At 39.6% G+C, this 20,946-nt stretch overlaps 1 protein-coding gene across 1 annotated transcript; it reads left to right on the top strand.

Moving 5' to 3' along the window:
* The first annotated feature begins 3,941 nt into the window (after positions 1-3,941).
* On the top strand, positions 3,942-15,243 carry RSL1D1 (ribosomal L1 domain containing 1). The gene is made up of 9 exons (XM_054589238.1): positions 3,942-4,107; positions 4,803-4,942; positions 6,902-7,031; positions 7,571-7,719; positions 7,809-7,910; positions 10,307-10,400; positions 10,490-10,615; positions 12,417-12,716; positions 14,671-15,243. The coding sequence occupies exons 1-9, from the start codon at positions 3,997-3,999 to the stop codon at positions 14,998-15,000; spliced, it is 1,482 nt and encodes a 493-aa protein (XP_054445213.1). The 5' UTR covers positions 3,942-3,996; the 3' UTR covers positions 15,001-15,243.
* The last annotated feature ends 5,703 nt before the right edge of the window (positions 15,244-20,946 follow it).

Here is a 20,946-nt window from a genome sequence, read left to right as displayed (position 1 = left end):
ATGGGTGGTTGGCATTAAATAAATCTTAGCTTAAAACTTAGGAGCAAGCTTGCTATCAAAGCAGGGGTTCAAATAAAAGTTCTAAATAAATGGCGTGACATTTCCCACACTTTTCTATTAAATGACCACATCTCCAACCCTGCCCATCCAACATTGTGTTTGTTGTTAAAAGAACAACTTTCTTAAATGTGTTTGGGCATCACACCATACATAGGTACTGACTAGAGAATTTCACACTTCCTGGCCCATGGAACCAGTTTCAGAGACAAGTTCTCTGAAAAATAGCATCAATACAGAAATAACATCAATGCTGTTGCTCTATAGTGAACTATATACCTCCCGATCTAAATACCTTCTAATCTAAAATAAGTGATGGCCACTAGAAGTATACACTCTAATTACCTTGATTTCTTCCTAAGATGTCATAGTACATATTTTTAAAAAGTAATTTACATACTTGGTTCAAGATACTTATTTTCCTTTAACATTCAGTTGTACCATAACTACCTGTAGTACTCCTTTACAAGTACTGTTTATTTGGATTGGCAATTACTATATGTAATTCATTTAAATGTTAAGTGATTAAGCATGATCAGGTTTGATAGAATCAGATTTTCACTTTACAAAAGATCATTCCAACTGAAGGACAGAGAATGGACAAGAGGCAAAACTGGAGGAAGAAAACCCAGAAGGCTATTAGGGAAAAAAAAATGATGGCCTACACTACAAGGTAGAAGCAATAAAAAGAATTGGATAAATAAAAGATATTTAAAAGGAATAAATAAGAATATATTTGGGGGATGAGAAGAAAAAATGATTCCTATATTCTGGGCAACTAGGCATTTAGTTGCTGGTGCCAGTTATTGAGACAGAAAACAGGAGCTGGTTTGAGGGAAAGATAAAGTTTATGGTGGGACATGCTGGGTGTGAGGCCCTAATAGTATTTCTACATCAACACAGTTGATGGGTTTGAAGATGGAAGGTCTACAAATTTCTATTACCTGTTCATGGATAACAAATTACCCCAAACGCATCAAACAAGGACTCACTGCCCAATGAACATGGAAGCCAATACTACAACATTGGCTTTTGAGAAAATAAAAGGTTTTGTTGTGAAGTCAAACAGTAAGGTTAGACAAGAAACAAGGCTCAAATCTGTCTTGTGATCCAGGGCAAGTTTTAAAGGTTGGCAGAATAGGCTGGTATATAAAAGCGCTGGTGGGGCATGTTTTGATTGAAGAACTTTGGACCCTGGTCATTTATGGTAAGGCAAGGCAAGGGGCTTCAGCACCAGATCTTCCTAGGACAACCAACCAACCCTTTGCTTCTGAAAGGGTCCCAGTCCTTTGGTTCTGGGTACATCTAGAGGTTAAATTGTCTCCTCTGACCATGCTTTGGCTGCATGACTTGTGGTTTTGGTTTGCTGTCTCTGAAAACCAACTAAGTATCTTAGGATAGAGCCAGTTTGAGCTGATTCTGAAGTTACAATCACAATTTTTAGGGGACAGGAATCTGGAAGCAGCACAGCCAGATGGTCCTAGTGCAGGGTGTTTCAAGAGTTTGCAGTCATCTTGCCCTGACCAATGTAGCTCAGTTGGTTAAGTGTCATCCCGCAAAATGAAAGGTTGCTGGTTTGATTCCCAGTTGGGTCATGCCTGGGTTGTAGGTTTGATACCTGGTTGGGGCATGTCCAAGAGGCAACCAATTGATATTTCTCCCTCATGTTGGATGATGTTTCTTTCCTTCTCGTCCTCCCTCCCACTACCCCCAGGACTAAAGAAAAGCTTTTTTAAAAAAGTTTGCAGTCATCTTAAAGTTTGATTGGGGGAGGATCTACATCCAAGCTCACTCAAGTGGTTGCTGGCAGGCTGCCTGAGCAGCCTCAAGATGTGGCAGCCGACTTCACCCAGAGCAAAGAAGAAAAGAAAGGGAAGGAGAGATGGAGGGAAAAGGTACACTCAGGATGAAAATTATAGTCTTTTTATAACCTAATCTCAGAAGTGACACCCTGTAGCTTCTGGTATATATGCTATTAATAGAAGCAAGTCATTAAGTCCAGCACACACTCAGGTGGAGGGGAATGAAGGTCCATTACTTCAATATCAAAGAATTTGTGGACATGTGACAGTTTTAAACCACCATAATACCACACCCAGATTGTTAGCTTTCCTCAAGTATAATTCATCCCTACCTCCTCTTCTTCCCTAGCACCGGTTCAAAAACCTTGTATTTATGATTTCTTCAAGATTAGACCCTCAGCTTGGTAACAAGTTAATTCCTTAACCTACCATTCTAGCCTCATCTTCCATTCCTCCCCTCTGCACATTCCTGATCCAGTCACTTAACTACTTCCAAACACCACCGTGCTCTTGCACCTGAATTCATACCATTCCCTTGGCCTAGAAGTCTGGTTTTCACACTTGAATGCAGGTGACAAACATCTAACAGCCCTAATGCTCTTTCCACATGTTAGAAAACACTGATAAATGAAGCCTAATGTAACAATTCATTATCTTGTGCTAAAACTAATTCCATTTTATACTAGATTCTAAAATAGACAAGCGAGAGTAGGTACCAAAGATTTAAGAAAATTATTCTCCCCTGGCTGGTGTGGCTCAATGGATTGAGTACCAGCCTGGGGACTGAAAGGTCACCAGTTCAATTCCCAGTCAGGGACATGCCCGGGTTGCGGGCCAGGTCTCCGGTTGGGGGCTTGCGAGAGGCAACAAATTGAAGTGTCTAGCACATCGATGTTTCTCTCTCTCCCTTTCTCCCTCCCTTGCCCTCTCTATAAGTAAAATTTTTTTAAAAGAAAGTTTCTTTTATAAGTTGATTAAAGATAAAGTCATTATTAGAGATCTGCAGCTGAACACCCATTCCCCCAGCTTTGACAATAAGGAAGGTTTTTTCCTTTCGTTTCATTTTTAGAAAAATGACATGAAAAGCCTGTTCTCATTCTTTATCGCTCAAAATTTTCCATACCTAGTTCCAAAAAGACTAGAACCATCCTAAAGGTCCATCAAAAAGCTCCTAAGTAAACTACTGTTTACCTAGATGCAGGAAGGTCATTTGGAGTTTAAAAAGATGAAGCAGAGCATTACATGTACTGACTCGGCCAACCTCCAAGATACATTATGAGGAGAAGTCTGCGTACAGGACGATAGGTATACTAAGCTCCTACTTGTGTTTAAAAAAGATAAATAAATTCAAACCCACCTATACAAAAAGAGAAAGAATTACAACTATTTATTAAACATGCCTAGAACACCTCAGGCAGGTTCCAAGAGAAGTTAACAGGGGTCACTTCTGGGGATGTGGGGCAGGAGGGAGACTGTCTACCGTATTCCAGCCTGCACGATTATGTTCGTATGCTCTTACCTCCCACCTCTGTGACACCCGAAGCTCTCACTGGCTCTGGCTCCTCGTTCAGGGACCCACAACTCTTAACGACGTGGCTGGAGTTTCCTGTGCCTGATTCCACGGAATTCTCAGCAGCGGTGGGGAGGTCTCCGCCACCTTCGCGTTCGAGGAGACCGCCGGGGTGGCGTAAAGGGTTCGCCCAAAGTCACCCGGCAGGTGCGTGGTAGGGCCAGAACGCCCCGTTTTCCCAACGCCCCTCGCGGCCTGCCCACAGACGGGTCCACGGAGAGCGGGAGACCCCCGCTGGGTGAGTGGACACGCCCCCTCTACCGCCTACAGGCGCTTGCCAGATGTCCTTTGTGAGAGAAGCCAAAATCGCCAGGCTGCTCCCCAAGCCTCAAAGAAATAAGGACCAAAAGGGAAGTAGACCTGTTACCTCAGAGAAGGGACTCCGGCTGCATACTGAGTAACACTCAGTTTGCTCCTGCCCGCCAAACCCCTACGGCGCGACGCCCGGAAGTGACGGATAGATCCGCACCACGCTCCCTAACTTCCGGCTAGAGACCTGGGCTTGCGCTTGCGCACGGAGAGCCAGCTCTGGGTTCTGCACGCGAGTCTGCACGAGGTGAGGGAGAGATGGAGGACTCTGCCTCAACTCCTGCCTCAACCTCAGCTACAACCTCAACCGCAACGTCAGCTTCGACCTCAGCGACTCCAGCCGCACTGGAACAGCTGGATAAAGGGCAGGTGAGAGGCCCGTAGGGAGGGGGTTACGGGAACGAGGTGGAGTGGCCTTTTGATGCGCATGGTGCCGGAGGCCGACTCCGAGCCTCCTTGGATGCCCCCGAAACTTTGGAAGGGTCACTGGTTCGCTGTGCAAGGATAGGTGCTCGCTTATCCCCGGCCTTTCGGCCTGGCTCTCTTGAATTGGTTTGGAGATATAGCGTAGGGCTCCGGGGAGAGAGGTATCTGGCTCTGCTTCCCTATTGTTTGACTATAAATAAAGTCGCTTAATTTTGCAAGTGTTTCAGTTATCTAGTATTTAAAATGGGCTCTGTTGCCCTTTGCTCTCCATTATGAGAGGAGGTAATGCATGTAGAGGGCTGTAGCCAAAGGCCTGGCACAAAAGGCTTTACTGAGGCACGTAAGCGCTCAGTAAATGGTAGTTGTAGAGTATCGCGTATTTACTGGGTATTACTGCCTTCGTCTCGAACAGAGGAAGCATATTCCATCTGGCACTTCTTACAGACGAGTGTTAAAGGTGGTTTCTGATGGATTCTTACATTCCTGTGATTACAAAGTGCAGAGTCCCAATAGCTGTGGTTGTGGAGGTTGCCTATTAAAATAGAATTCAAGCAGAAAAAAAGGGGAAAGGGTGTGGGAAGAGGACAAATGCTAAATTAGATTGAGATTTAGTTTATGTATGTATTTCCTCTTTGCAGATCAGAAAGGCAGTGGAAGCTCTGTTGGCACGTTCCAGGTCCAGAAAAAACGCGAATGGATTGCTTTTGAACGAGAATGAAAATTTCTTTCTAATGGTGATATTATGGAAAATTCCAAGTAAAGAACTAAGGGTCAGATTGTAAGTTCTGATTTTCTGCCTTTCCTGTTTTTATCTGCTTTGTTAATTCTGTCGCAACTTAGCTTCTAATGGAAACTTTGCAAACTCAAAATAAAAACTCCGAATTGATATAAATATTTGTGCCTTAAAAAAATAGGAATTCAGATGGGCTTAAATTTTCTAGAAATTTCACCAGTTTTCTGGGGCTTGGTGGACAGTTATTTTAAGCAGTTCTGTTGAATCTGAAACCTGATTTTTGAGAGAATAAAGGTTAGAATAAATTGAACAGCTTTTGTGCTTTCATAGATTCGGTTATCTTTCCATGTCAAGCTAGTTCCAAGCTAAACCTCTGACATCCTGGACTTGCATCTTTGTACTGTTAAAAACTTGGCAGCAAACTCCTTATGGAAAATTAGGCCACTGGAATTACACATTCTTCTTTTTTTTTTTTTTTTTTTTTTTTTAATTCTCATCTGAGAACATTATTTCATTGCTTTTAGAGAAAGAGGGAGGTAGAAAAACATCAAAGCTAGAGAGGAACACCAACAGGCTGCCTCCGTGTGGGGATCCAAAGGGCAACCTAGGCAAGTGCCCTGACTGACACTGGGACTGGGAATCAAACCCACAACTTTTTGGCTATAGGACGATGCCCCAACCAACTGAACTACCCGGGCCAGGCAGTAATTACACATTCTTACTGCAGAACCATTAGACCAGAGATGCCCCTTCTGAAATTACCAGGTTTAAATTAAAACACAAGTAATTTTTTAGTATAAATAGGTGCCATGTAATATTTGGGACCTACTTTTTCTTTAAAAATAATTAAAATGTAACTGGGTGTCCTGTATTCTGTTTAACAACAGTCTCTCTGCAGAGTCCCTTATTTCCTAAGTGTCAAAAAACCAGCTCCGCTAAAGAAAGTAGAATTGGCCGGAGGGGGGAGGGTAATTACAAATTGGAAAGACCCTTTTGATCTTCAGAATGTCCATTAAGTGATGTTCACAAACCTGCCTCAGCCAGATTGCTTTAATTATTGCTTTATGTATCTCTCCTGCATTCTTTATTCCACACCTTTGCTCAGGCAGTTTTCCCTTCTGAAAGCCCCCTTAATGTCTATAGAATATTTTCCCAGCTGCTCGCCTCTTAGTGATTCCTGACACTTAACTGTTTCACAGTACTTCCTACCTCGTTTGGCAAGTCGTGCCACTGTGTATTGCTCTCTCTTAAATTAAAGAACTGTTTCCTCAAAACATACAGGCCTAGTAAGTGTGTCAAAACTTTTGTTCTTTTTAAGATTCGACATACACTCTGGCCGGGTACCTGTTGGTTTGAGCATTGTCCTAATATGCCAAGGTTGTGGGTTCGATCCCAGGTCTGGGCACATACAAGTGTCAACCATTTGAGTGCATAAATAAGTGGAACAATAAATCAGTATTTCACTTTCTCTAAAAATCAATAATTTTTTTTTTAATTGGAAAATTAAAAAAACTGAACGTAATAATAATGGTATATTTGTTGGTCCCTCTTGGTTTGCTCCATGTGTTCTGTTTTACCTCTTAAGAGCTGTGTTGTTTATGGAGCAAGCCCAGAGTTTTCTGCAAGGTAGAGTTCTAAACTAGAACTGTCGGGATGAGAATCAATTCTAGCACATTATAGGACATGTACATATATAATAACATAAAATTAAAGTTTTATGAATGCACTATTTTGGATGTCTTTGTATTTGGACTCTTATTATATCCCAAATATTAATTGATATTTTGGCCTATGGGTATTTGGTGACTTCCACCTTAAATCCCTCTTCTTTACCCTTGAAAACCAGATATATTTTTAAGTGTTCTCAGTACAGTATTTGCTTAAATAACATGAATGACGTTTATTGAAATGACAGTAAATTTCATGTGTATTCTGTGGAGTATAAACAGACATTCTATGTACAATAATGCTTTATTCCTTGGTTCCTTCTCATGTATCTTGCAGGTCCTTGCCTCATGGTATTCGATCAGATTTAGCAGATGTCTGTTTATTTACTAAGGATGAACCCAATGAAAAGACAGAACATTTTTATAAGAAGCTTTTAAACAACCATGGAATTAAAACCATTTCTCAGGTAGGGAGCAGGTTAATATTTTCAAGACAATTAAAAAGATTTGATTCAGTTGAAGTGATAAGTAATACATTGCTACATTACCTAGTATGTGTCTCCTAGGAATGTAATTATTAATTTTAATTTTTTATTATTTTTTTCTCCTTGGCTTTAGGTAGGACATATTCCATCTTTCCTATAATGGCTGAGCTGTCTTGGTTTGTTGGCCCAAAGCCCACTGTGAACATCAGTAACTTTCTTGAAGATTTGACACAGTTGCTCCATTATGTCATTTCCTCTATACTTCCAGAGCATGCAGTGTTTGCCTCTGACTTGGCAATTCTCACTCTGTTTTTTAGTTGTTGGTATTGATTCTTTATCTGAGGTGCCATATCAGTGTCTTCCTGTTCCCTGCATTTAGCATAGTGCTTGGCATATTTTAGGTACTCACATGTTCACAAAGCTATGAGTCTAGGAAATTTTCGAATCTGAATACAAATTGTTCCCCAAATATTTCTTCTTCTTCTTCGTTTTCTTGACTTTTTGTTTTCTATGTCTTCTAGATTATCCCCTTCCGCACTTTAAAAAGGGAGTATAAAGCCTATGAGGCCAAGCTCCGCCTCCTGGGGAGTTTCGACCTCTTCCTTACTGATGCAAGAATCAGACGGCTCTTACCCTCACACCTTGGGAGACATTTCTATAAGAGAAAGAAGTAAGTTTCTGAGCAATGCCTGGACTTGAGCAGCACAAAATTTATAGGTGTATATGCATTGTGTTCTAAATGCCTGTGTGTTGTTACAGAGTTCCAGTACCTGTAAACCTTAAAGCCAAGAATCTTTCCAAAGAGATCAACGCATCGATAGGTGGAACTGTCTTAAACATCTCTAAAAGTGGTTCTTGCAGGTAGGTAAAAGGCATTAACATGTACCGGTGTTTAATCTTATATTTAGTAATTTTATAACCATTTTTACAAGATAGTTCTAATGAAACCAGATCTTTCTGTCAAAACTAAAATTCATTCCTTAGACATATTCAGTTCCCTAGAACAGTGCTGTCCCATAGAACTTTCTACAGAGATGGAAATGGTTTGTATCCCTGCTGTCTCCTACAGGAGTCATTAGCCATATATGGTTGGTGAGCACTTGAAATGTGGCCGCTGCAGCTGAGGATCCAAATTTCTACTTTTACTAGATTTTAATTAATTTAAATTAGAATAGGCACAGGTGCCTAGTCTTAATACTTAACATATTGGATAGGGCATCTCTAGATTAAAGATAGCAAGGAGAATAAGATTAATGCTTAGAGCCTCTCAGTGGTTCTGGGTCTTTATGTTGACCAGCATCAATTTTTTTTTAATTTTTTATTTTTAAAGCATGTTTATTCTATTGCAGTTGTCTCAATTTTCCCCCTTTGCCCTCCTCCACCCATCCCACCCAGCCCCCGCTCCCACAGTCAATTCCCACTCTGTTGTCCATGTCCATGGGTCATTCATACACGTTCTTTGTTTAGTCCTTTGTCCTTCTTTTCACCATTGTCCTCCTTCCCCGTCCCCTCTGGTCACTTTCGGTCTGCTCCATGTTTTCTTGCCTATGGTTTATTTTGTTTGTTAGTTTATTTTGTTGAATAGATTCTACTTATAGGTGAGATCATATGGTATTTGTCTTTCACTGACTGGCTTATTTCATTTAACATAATATTATCCAGTTCCATCTGTGTTGTTGCAAAAGGTAGGAGTTCCTTCTTTCTTTTCCTTTTTTTAAGTGTAGATTTTCTTTATTTTTTAAATGTCAAAATACATTATAAAATATTAAAAAAATTAAATCCATTATAATGTCTCAGCAATTAAAACAACATGACACCAGCCCATAAATAATCAAGTAGATCAAGGAAATAAAATGAGCATTCTAGAAACAAACGTATATATCTGTCTAGCAATGTAATATATGATTAAATTGATATTTCAGATCAGTATCATATTTCTTAATATGGAGATCTACCTCAGTTTTGGTTTAAATATATTCAAAATCATTTCATAAAATACTTCGTCTTCTAATTTGGACATCTGTGGTGTGGGGATGGGCAGCTGCCAGCAGGGCAGAGGTGTAGAGTATGGTCCTTCCTCCCAAAGATACCCAGGAGCCTATGTGTACCCAGTGGTCACACATACCATAAAATAGGACTACCAGGGTTTCTTAATTCTGTGCGTCAGGGAGGCCAGCCCTTGGCAGAGTATTTCCAGTAGGGCAGAATGGAATTTGACTGGGTAAGACAGATGGGTTTTGGTGTAGCCTTCTGCCTTCAGATGGGAAGTCCCTCAATTGGGTGTCATTAGTAGTTGAGAAGAATTGTTCGTCAGGCCTGGACCCCTACACTTTTGTTATAGGCTGATATCAAGGTAATGGCTCATGGAAAACAGCTAAAAGGTCAGAGGCCTGGTTTGTGGGATCAGCAAGTAGCTGGGAGAAGGGGACAGCACCATGCAGCCAGATAAAGGAATAGCAATTTCCTGCCCCTGAGGTTTTTCCAAGCCAAACCACAGATTAAGAAACATTATGGGTAGCTAATAAAAATTTAAAAACTTAAACCATTCTTTTATCTCCATTCCCTTTTCCTAACTTAGTAGTTTTCTATCTTCCTTCTCCCCTACCCACCTTCTCTTTCCTTTCTCACCTTCCCCTTCCTTATGTCCACTTCCTTTTCTCTTTCCCTCATTCCCTCCTCTTCTCTCCCTCCCTTTTTGCTTCTTTCCATCTGCAAAGCAAAGGTGTGCTTGCAGGTAGGTGGCAGTGGGCACAGAGGATGGTCAGAACCCCTTCTTTGCCTGGAAGGAGGTGGGACCACCTCCCCCTGTCTCACCCTGCTTCTGAGACACCTGCCTTTTTGCTTGGATGGTGGGGAGGATGGAGATTGACTGGGAGAGGCCACTGGCTAAGAATTTGGCACTTCCAGCTTCCCACTTGGCTTTTATCTGCACTCTGCTTCAACTGAAGCCAAATGGTCTTGCTCTTGGCATGAAGACCGATTCTGGAGGAGGGAGAAGAACTCTTTGTTTCAGAGGTGGCGGCTGGGTCAGGGCAGTGAAACTCTGAAAGACAGCAAAGCAAGCCGCCCTTCTGGGAGTCTTCCTTTTTGAGAACAGTCGCTGCTGGGGGTAATTGTCCTCAGAAAAGTTGTGGGCTGATTCAGTCGATCTGTGTTTTCTTTTTTAGGACTATATATTTCTCACGTACCTGCCTGTGCCTTACTTTGAAGAATTATTTTTAAAAATCTTGTTTGTCTTAAATTTTATTAAATTTCAGCACCATACGCATCGGTCACACTGGAATGCAGGCTCAGCACATCACTGAAAATATTGTTGCTGTCACGAAAATGCTTTCACAGAAATTGCCAGAGGTACAGTCTTACAGATGCATCATCTTATTGTTCACTTAAAAGAAATAAAGCATAGGTAGATTATGTTACTCTTTGTTTGTTTGTTTTAGAAGTGGGAGAGTGTGAAACTCTTGTATGTGAAAACTGAGAGATCAGTTGCCCTGCCCATCTTTTCTTCATTTGTCAGTAGTCGTGATGAAGCCAAAGAAGTGTGCACTCCTAGTCAGAAGAAAAAAGTGAGTAGAATTTTAAATATTGGGTAGACTTAACCAAGGATGTAAATGCTGCCCAGAGAGAGAACGAGGCTGCCATTCCTGCATGACATTTGTCTTTCAGTAGATTTTTAGTGGCTGTGCTTTTGTGTTCATTGTTCCCCCTATATGATGTTAGTTAATATTGGTATGAATAAAGTACAGCAGGATATAGATATCTTAATAATTATGATAAATTAGGTGTTTTAATTTCTCTTAAGTCTAATTAGGATTAGAAAGGGGCTATTCATTGGCAAGAGGAGCTAAGAGAAAGAGGAAAACCAAAATCTGGTTTAACTTCTTTGTTATTTATGGGCAAAATTTAAGATTCTGTTGTTGTAATTTGTAGGTTTTTGGTACTAGGAGGTACTATTGAAAAAGAACTCAGCATGAGATAAAATAGAAATTTTTGCTCTTTGTTGAACCAGTCTCCTAGTTTATTTGTTCTTTCTCCACCCATGTTAATTGTGTCCAGTGAGTTTTTAACTTTGTTCTTTTTCTTTTTTTACTTCTAGAAGTTCGATGTTTTGTTCTTTTTCAAATTGGCTTTACTTTTTTCGGTTTCCTGTTATCCATAAATAGAATTATTAAGCATAATTACTCAGTAGTTGTCTGCTAATTCAAATGGTTCCTTATGTATTTGATTGTCTCTGATTGCCTGATGGTTATGGCATTTGGAAAATTATTCATAGAAATAATTTGAGGTGTAGGGTGAAGATCCTTTCTCTGGAGGATTGACATTTATTCCTGCTGGGCACCTGGGGGCACCTGAAAGCACATCTAAGGCTTAAGTGTCCCTGAATGGCAAGACAAAGCATGGTGCTAAACCTGCAGGACTGAGTTCGCTTCTGTTCATCTTTACCCTAAGGGTGGAACTCATGGGGTGCCAGCTTATCATGAGGGGGGTTTCCTCTTAGACTCCCTGTCCACTATGGATGCTGGGATTTGATTTCCCTTTACATACAACTCCCTTCCCCTAGTTTTCACATGCTGTTAAAACAAAAGTTAGTAATCAGGAGGTACTCTATGGGCAAAAATGGATTCTAGGTTCACTTACTCATTTGGGTCCTCATTTTAATTTCTTACAGTGTAATTAGCTTATCAGTGCTTTTACAAAAAGAAGAAAAAAAATTAAGTATTTTCCTTACCTTTTTACTTGTTTTTATTTGGAGGATGATCCGAAATAATATAGATTGCTAAGATAGGAAGCAGTAAGTCTGGATTTTCTGTCATCTGTCAGCAGATTCAGTTGAGGATTTTACAAAGATGTTGGAATTGGTTGGTTAAAATGGAATTTGGATACTGTAATAGATGTTATTTAACAGTACTCTGTGGTAAGAATTATGGACCTCTAGAATTTTTTACTGTTTTAACTTCAACCACACTTAAAGTAGGAAAGGAATGGTCAAGGTTTTTGGTTTTGGTTGGTTTTTTTTGGTAACAGCTCGAGATATGAGTCACATGAACACATCCTATGTAATCTCGGATAATTCCTAACTCACCTATAACGAGATTGACTTTCACAAAACCTGCAGCTGTGTACCTCAGATACCCAGATTCTGAATATCGATGTATAATATTCCACATAAAATGCACCTGTGGCCATGACTTACCAAGTGGAGATGGGGTTCAAGTGCTGATAATAGGGTTTGTTTTATCAGAGCTTGTACAGGTCAAGGCCCTTTCAGGGAGCTTATGAATAATCAGAACTGCAAGTGTGAAGTCTCTGCCATTTATTTTCCAACTAAAGTACCTCCTACTAAAATTATATTTGGTTTTTTGGTAGGAAGAAAAGAAAATACAAAGGCGAAAAGAATATAATGAAAAACAAAAGGAGAAGAAAAGAAACAAAAGTCTTATGAAACAGGCTGGAAAGGCTACACCAGCCCTAACTGCAGAGGAGGCGGCCCCTAAAACTAGTGGTGATCCAGTGAAGGACCCTGGACCCCAGAAAAAAGGGACGCCCAAGCCTGGGAAGAAAGCGCCATGCAGAGTAAAAGCCCAAAATAAAGTGCAAGACGAGTCTGAAGAAGAAATTCCACTACTCGTTCCAATAGGAGAAACTCCCCCCAAAGACGATGTAGAAGTATGTTTACTAATATTTAATATTTACAATGGATTGATTCAGTGACCACTGTGTGTCAGGCAGGCACTGCTGAATGATGAATGTAAGAAGTGTGAGCCAGGTGGGAGGTACTGTTTGTGGAATTCTATTCTGAGGGAAACCTGTTCTACCAAAGATTTTGAAGTAATAGGGAAAAATACTAGGGCAAACCCTAAGAACCCAGGAGATAGTTACCATCAATAACTTGACCTTTTGTTTAAATATTGGAGCCATGTATAGTAAACACAGCCATTTGTGTACCTTGGAATCAAGGGAAACTTAACCATATTAATAATGCTGAGAAACTTTGCCTGTGGTTTTAAAAAGCAGGCGAGGGTGGACATTTGGGCATTGGTTCCGTTTCTGAAGGTGAGTCCTGTATCACCACATAGTCTTAGAAAACTTACCAGGGAATCCTGTCTCTGAAATCTTTCAAGTACCTCATCCCCAGTGGTTCTTAACAGAAGTCGGACTTCATGAGTTTCAGAGGAGGTCATTTGAGGGAACTTAGTTTTTAAAATTTTGGTCCTTTGATAATGCTTTTGCCCATATTCTTAGTATCCTTGAAACAGTTAGGGGAAAACCTTGAAAACAAGGGGAAAAATAAGTCCCTAATTGTCTAGAAGGCTCCCCTACCTGCCACTTGTGCAGAGAGGACTCATGGGCATAGCCTGCGCTGGGGTTTGCTGGGGCCCATTGCAGCACATTACCTATGTGGTATTTCCTCCTAACAGTGACCCTCAAACTCTTCAATGGCACTATAATTTATATCTTAGTAAAAATATTCCTTTCAAAGGGCCCTCAAAGCACTACTGAATTTTTAAAATATCCTTGAAGTTAATACAAGTGATTGTGTTATTAACTGTTCACAATATAATTGTTTTTAGAAAAAATAAGCTGTTTGCTAATAATGGGACTGCCAGCTAATAGTTTGGAAATGAAAGAATGGAAAGCATAGCTAACGGTCTCGTTTGTCAAGAGCTGTAGAAGTGTTTATGCCCTTTGAATACATCTAGGAAATAAATCAGGGTAATAATATATGGAAGTTTCATCATTGTTCACTATAGAAGCAAAAAATGAAAAAATGTTATGTATCCTTGTAGTAGTTTTTGTAAGGTTAGGTGAAATAATGTTTAGTAAGAGTTTATAGTGCTTAGGAAATACTAATGAAATAATTGGGAAAAAGGCATAATACTTGGCTTTTAAATACCTACTCATGGGGGGAAAGTAAGAACTGTTAATACTGTATGGTAAAGTTACTAGCAAGTTTTGTTTTTAGTATTTTTGATGTTTTGCAGATTTTCCATAGTTTATCAGAAACAAAGTTTTGTTTTGTTGGTGGTTGGGTTTTTTGGCCTGCATAACCTAGTTCTATATTGGACAGAGTCCAGTGCTAGAATGTTGTCCTTGAATCATCAGTAATAGTCATCTGGGGTATTTGGAAATTTCAGGATTCCTGGCCTGTAACGCACTCCTCAGAGGACCTCAAATTAAGCTTCAGGAAATGGGTTTTTGTAATAGGCACCTCAGTTGATTTTTATACACAGTTTGGGAACCCCATGCCTCAACCCATATGCAAGAAATGTACAGGTGACGGTGAAGAGGCAGGATTAGATCACAGGTCTCCCTAGTGTGCTCCCAGTGGATGCTTCCAGCAGGCCCTACACTCAATCATTGGGGAATATGGTTTTCCTTGATTGGACCAGGAAGACACCAGGGTCCTCTTTATAATCATGAATAATGAAGTACAGCTACCTTTCAGATTGTCTGCATGACAAAAAGAAAAACCATTGCTCACTTCATCGAGTCAAGGTGTATCTTTGGGGAGTTACCTAAATAGTCAAAACAGTAACTCTTGAAGTTGCATTGTCCATTGGTTGTTTGTTTGTTTGTTTGTTTTTGCCAGACCTAAAACTAACTTTATTCCCTTACTTAGATACAAAAACATGCCACAGGAAAGAAGTCTCCAAAAAAGAGTCCTGGTCCCAACACACCTCGTGGGAAGAAGAGAAGAAAGTCCATTCCAGCTTTGGAGACCCCAAAAGCAGCAGAGCCCAAGAGTCCAGGTAGAAGCCCAGGGAAGAAGCCAAGAATCAAAGAAGAGGTGGAGAAAGAGAGAAACTCTCAATTGGGGAAAAAAGACCCAAGACAGACGCCCAAAAAGCCAGAGGCCAAGTTCTTCACTACAGCTAATAAATCTGCAAGGAAAGCTCCCCGCACCCCCAAACAATGGCCCAAAAAATCCAAAGTGCTCCAGTCGACCTAAATGACTGAACCAGGAGGAAACGTCAGAGCTGCCTGGAAAGCTTTTGAAAAATACCCAGATCCTATTACAATTTTCCCCAATAGCGAGGGCTCAACCTAAACGTGTTTAAATCCCCATGAGTGATCCTGTTGTACGTTTGTAGGTGTAAGAACAGTATTTTGAATCCATGTTTTAAATTGCTCTTCCGTGTATTTGCCAATATAGTAGAAAATACAGTGCTTTTATTAAAGTGTAACGTTTGCTTCTGAGTAAACTTTCATATCTTGTTAGTTTTACTTAAATGCCTATTATGTGACCTTTGTCCTTACCTGGCTCCAGAGCAGCAGTTTGTGCAAACATTTCCATAGCTTGTCTTCAAGCCAGTGATGGGCTCACTGCATGCAAATCAACTGTGGAATTTAACAAAAATTGTAATTCCTTGGCCCGTCACAATGAGCTGGTTTATTCATGGTGGGTTTTAGAAAGGTGGTGGTCAGCCTAGGTTGTAAACCACTGAGCATACATTTGGGGAAAATTAACATAGTGTCGTTTGTAGAGACACCAAATTGAATCCTGCCTGCTACAGACAAGAAAAAACTTAAGCCTTCCACTCTTCCAGGTTACTCCTCACTCTGTATAGATTTACTTAGATTTGGCACCTCTATGATAGGAAACCTGGAAGCGTAGGCTGTTACATTTGGGTGATGGTTGAATATAAGCTGAGGCAGTAAATGACTTCTCAGGTACACAGCCTTTCAGCAGATGTGAGTTGGGGTGCACATCTCTAGTAGAAAGTGGTGGATTCACTGTAGTACAGGAAGACCAGTGTAAGACATGCTTCCAGAGATCACATGGTTCAGAAACAATGACAAGGAAAAAAGCTTTAGATGGTTCTTGGCAATTTGAGTTAAGATAGTTGTTGCTTTTTAGCAGCACAAACTAAACTGTAAAGTTAACTTTTTAAATCGAGAGCATCTAATATACAAAATAATGTGTAATTCCTCTTAACGGGCTTTGAAAAATGAATATATATTTAATGTGTTGTGGGGGTGTAGCTTAATTCTTAAACCTTCTCATGGAAACTACATTCTGTGGGAAGGATTACAAATGAAAAAGTCCAAAATGGTGCTGATTTCCAAGGCTTAAGTTTAGGGAACACCTTACCCAGTGGCAGGGCTGCGTTCTACCTTGGGGATAAGAGGAGTACTGGAAGTCTACATAGTACATTATCTCTTTTGTGGGTTAAGATAAGAGATTGGGTATGTGGCTGATGTTTCATTGCAAGTCAGTGCTGGGTTTCTAGATCCATCCTCCATACTGCTGAGATTTAGTGGACAAACCCAGAGCTGGTGGAAGAAATTTGCAGCAGTTTTGTTTTGAAGAAATGTTTGAAATCTAGTTAATTTGTTTTCTAGGAACTGTAATGAGCATCAAAAGTTTTGTGTCTTTAAATGCCTTGAATGTATTTAAGACAGGCTGAGTTCTGGGTTGGCCAAAAAGTCTGTTACTTTTTTTTTTCCCCATACGATGGCTCTAGTAGTACTTAATTGTCTTTAACTTCATTCCAAACAATTTTGTTAGATTGTATTGTGACAACTGTCATATCAGCGTACATTTAAAAAGAAAAGAAACATCAAAATTGGTGAATTTTTGTGCACCCATTTTAATATGGAAGATGGGAGAAAATATGCAACATGTTCAGTGTATTAGGCTTTATTATTTCAAGAAAGATAAAAATGCAACTGAAATGCAAAAAAAGATTTCTGCAGTGTATGAAGAAGGTGCTGTGACTGACTGACTGTCAAAAGTAGTTTGTGAAGTTTCTTGGTACTATTGACATTGTGGCCAAATAGTTCTGTACTGTGGAGCTATCTGAGGCATTGGAAGATATTTAGCAGCACCTCTGCTCTTTACCTACTCAAAGCCATTAGTGGGAGATAGCTGACATGCTCAGAATATCCAAATCAATAGTTATTGTTGAAAATGAAAAATGTCTTTTATTTTACAGAAAAAAACCATACAGACTTTTTGGCCAACCCAATATTTAATAAAGGTCACATTGTACTTTATAGTCTTGAGACATACTGAAGTGAGGATACAAAGAAATTGCTAAGTCATACTGTCTCATTGCTAGACCAAACACCCTTTATCTTTTTTTCAGTTCATGGGCACGTTTAAGGGTTTAAAAGAGCGAAGACATTTTTTGTCATTTAATTGAATATTGAAGGTTCTGAACTACTTATATTTTTCCCCCTTAAGTTGTACTGTTTTCCCTCATGATAATTAGTGTATTAATAGTCATAACACCAAGATTCCCAATTAGGACTTAATGAGCCATACATTCTTGTTAATCCTTGGATCACAACAGAATTAATGCATTAAAGACAATAAAATTTTGGCTTTTGTGATTTTAGTATAAGGATCCAAAACAGAGAAAATGGCAAATTATTTAGGTGGTTATATTTAACCCCCAGATTCTCTTGTCTTAGTCCTCATCTTAAAAGGATTATTATCCATTTGTAAAACTCATTTAATATACAGGAAGTTGCAGGAAGTAATTGGAGCATAGGTATAATTTTAAATCACCTAGAAAGATGTGTCTCAATTTTCCAAGACATTATTAACCAATAATGTCAATTAGACACCAGCTTTTTTTTTTTTTAAATCCTCACCTGAGGATTTATCAATTGATTTTAGAGAGAGAGGAAGGGAGAGAAAACATCCATATGAGAGAAAAACATCGAATTGCCTCTTGTATGCTCCCAACTTGAGATTGAACCCAAAACCTCCATATGTGCCCTGACTGGGGATCAACCGGCAACTTTCTGGTGTGGGGATGATGCTCCAAACAACAGCCACCTGGTCAGGACAAGACACTCAATTTTTCTTTATAGATTTTCCTCGGAATCTATTCCTCCACTGTACTCACAATGACACCATCCAGAAACTTCTTTGATCTCAACCACTGAGCCACGAAGTTACATTGGTTTTCATTTTATTCATTCAACCACCCACATATCTACATGTCCTTTAACTATTAAGTTCCCACAAACTGCCAAGTACACTAGTAGACTTGGGAAACAAATGCATACAACGGCTTTGAACTTCAAGAGAGTCCTAGTCTACTTTGGTAGCATTCTCAGAATAGTTTCTGCATCTCATAGTACCACCCTTCAGTAATCCGCTTTAGGTTCACTAAGCAATTTTAGGTTCATAGCAAAATTAAGGTACAGAGATTTCCCATATCTCCCTGTCCCCCACACATCGCACAGCTTCCCCCATATCAACATCCTCCACCAGAATGGTACAGTTTTGTCTGTTTGTTTAAATATTTTATTTTTAGGGAGGGGGGAAAAGGGAGAGAAACACCAATCAGTTGTCCTCAGCCAGGGACCTGGCGTACTACCCAGACATATGCCTTGACCAGGAATTGAACTGGTGACCCTTCAGTTTGCACGATGATGCCTAACCCACTGAGCTACACGTTAGGGCAAGGGTGGTACATTTCCTACCATTGATGAGCCTACCTTGACATCACTATTACCCAAAGTTCATAGTTGGCATTAGGGCACATGCTTAGTGTTACACAATCTATGGACATGGACAAATGTATAGTAACATTTATCCACAATTATAGTATATAGAGTACTTTCACTGCCCTAAAAGTCACCTGTGCTGCACCTATTCATCCCTCTCACCCTCTCCCCAGAGCCCCTGGCAACCACTGATCTTTTTATTATCTCAATAGTTTTGTCTTTCAGAATGTCATGTAGTTGGAATCATGCAGTACGCAGCCTGACTGGTTTTTCTCCCCCCACTTAGTCACATGCATTCAAGATTCCTTAATGTCTTCTCAAGGTTTGATAGCACATTTCTTTTTTGTGCTGAAAAATATTCCATTGTCTGGAATATTGTCTGCCATTTTTGGCATTTATTAATAAAGTTGTTATAAACACCTGTGTACAGGTTTAAATGTGGCCATAAGTTATCAGATGCTTTGGATAAACTCCAAGGAGTGTGGTTGCTAGAGCATGTAAGAGTATGTTTGGTTTTGTAGGAAACTGCTAACCTGTCTTCCAAAGTGGCCTTCCCATTTTGCATTCCCACCAGCAGTGAGTGAGAGTTACTGTTGCTCCACATTCTCATCAGGATTTGCTGCTTGCCATTCTGATAGGTGTGTGGTGGCCCCTCATTTTAATTTGCATTTCCTTGATGATATTGATATGGAATATGCTTATTTGCCATCTGTATATCTTCTATGCATAAGTATTTCTTTTTTCTTCTAGTCTATTGTATATTTTCCCAGTTTTCTTTAATGAAATTATTTTGTAATGGACAAATGCCAGCCCTTCTTCACTTTACACCTTTAAATGTTTATCATTAAGAACACAGAAAAAAATGTTAAGTCCTTGAGAATGGGAGGATGGCCCTTCTGAAAAATGTATATTCCTGGTCTCACCACAGACCTGCTTAATTGGTGAGACATAGGAATCTGGTTTTAATAAGAAGCCAGTGATTCCTATGCTCAAGGAGGATTGGGAAAAATTGGTATAAGGCATGGAGTAGCTAAAAGTGCCTCCACTTGGTAACATCTTTACCAAGTCATCCACAGGTGAAACCAAATGGAACAGCCAACTAAAAGACAAGTAGTGTAAACCAGATTTTATTTCCTCTTTTTATTACTCATTTTTTAATAGGACATCCCAGTGAGCTATATGCTTCTGGTCCCAGTCTCTCCACATTAAGAATTTTTTCCCAATCTGTACAATCAAGGTATTTACATTATTGGGTTAATTCAATTTTTTAAAAAACCTAATGTGATAGGTGAAAACTGCCAATGTGAATTCATGTTATTTCAATCATTCAATCAAGATCCTTTCTCCTATAAAAGAAATACAAAGAGGTAACTGACAGTTCATCTTGAAGGGTATTTGGCTGGTTTTAAGTAGATTCATTTAATCAGTTTAAGAAGACTACATTTTTATAAATATAAGTTGTGGTATGATTGGAAGTTGTTTAAGTTTTTCTTTCTTTTTACTAATGAAGTCAAATATATCTAAAAAAGACTCACTGGCCATTGCTTTAATTTTTCATAGAAGCAAAAGCAATCTTGTTCATACACAAAAATATAGGACTAGAAGGAGTCTGATGAGAGCTGTGTCACTTGAATTTCAAGGTTGCATGCAAAAATTACATAATGATCTTTTACTGAGTTAATTCTTACTGAGCTGGCAATTGCATTTGTTTCTCCATTTTATTTATTTTTGTTAATAGTGAAGAATAAGAGACATCAATTTGTGAAAAGCATTCACTTCCATAATTTAAATACCTATTCATTTAAGGGAAAATATGGATTCCCATTTGAGCAATGCCCCAAAATTCCCAAGGGATTAAAATGAATAAGGTAGGTATCAAAACATAAGACTTCATGATCTTGATGTAGGTTATTGCCTCTTAATTATTTCTTAAAAGGTAACAAAACATTTCCAGCACCAGGATTTGCTGGTAACAGGTTATATGCCTGAAAAACAAGAGATAGTAATAAAAGGGAGGGGTGACTCCCTTGAGTCAGTTGAGGTTATGGCTTGTAACCACATTAATTAGAAGCCAAATCCATCTATATAGATGGGTCCTGCATGGTCCTGAGACACAGGCAGCCCATCTGTTAAAATGCCAAGACAAGTTGCTGGCTGTTTTCTCAGCTCTGCCTCTCACCAGAAACCACTTTGAAGTCAGACATCTTCAGTTCTCTCAGGCAAGGGCAAGGAATCAGTGGGAAATACCTGAAAGCTTTCTTCCCTCTTGGATGTCAAACTTTGCACGGTAAGTCCTCTCACTGGCGGAGGAGGGGAAAACAAGACCTGGTGCACAGTTTGCTTGTTGTGCTTTGTCTGGAGTGCATGTTGCTTTTAGCATGTGTTCCATGATAGCTGTGTCTAAATTAACTTAGCATTTGCTTTGTGTTCC

The sequence above is a fragment of the Pteronotus mesoamericanus genome, unplaced genomic scaffold, assembly GCF_021234165.1.
Source record: "Pteronotus mesoamericanus isolate MK-2021 breed Mesoamerican mustached bat unplaced genomic scaffold, CSHL_Meso_final scaffold_167, whole genome shotgun sequence".
In the NCBI taxonomy this organism is placed as follows: domain Eukaryota; kingdom Metazoa; phylum Chordata; class Mammalia; order Chiroptera; family Mormoopidae; genus Pteronotus; species Pteronotus mesoamericanus.
This window is presented reverse-complemented; position numbering and strand designations above follow the sequence as displayed.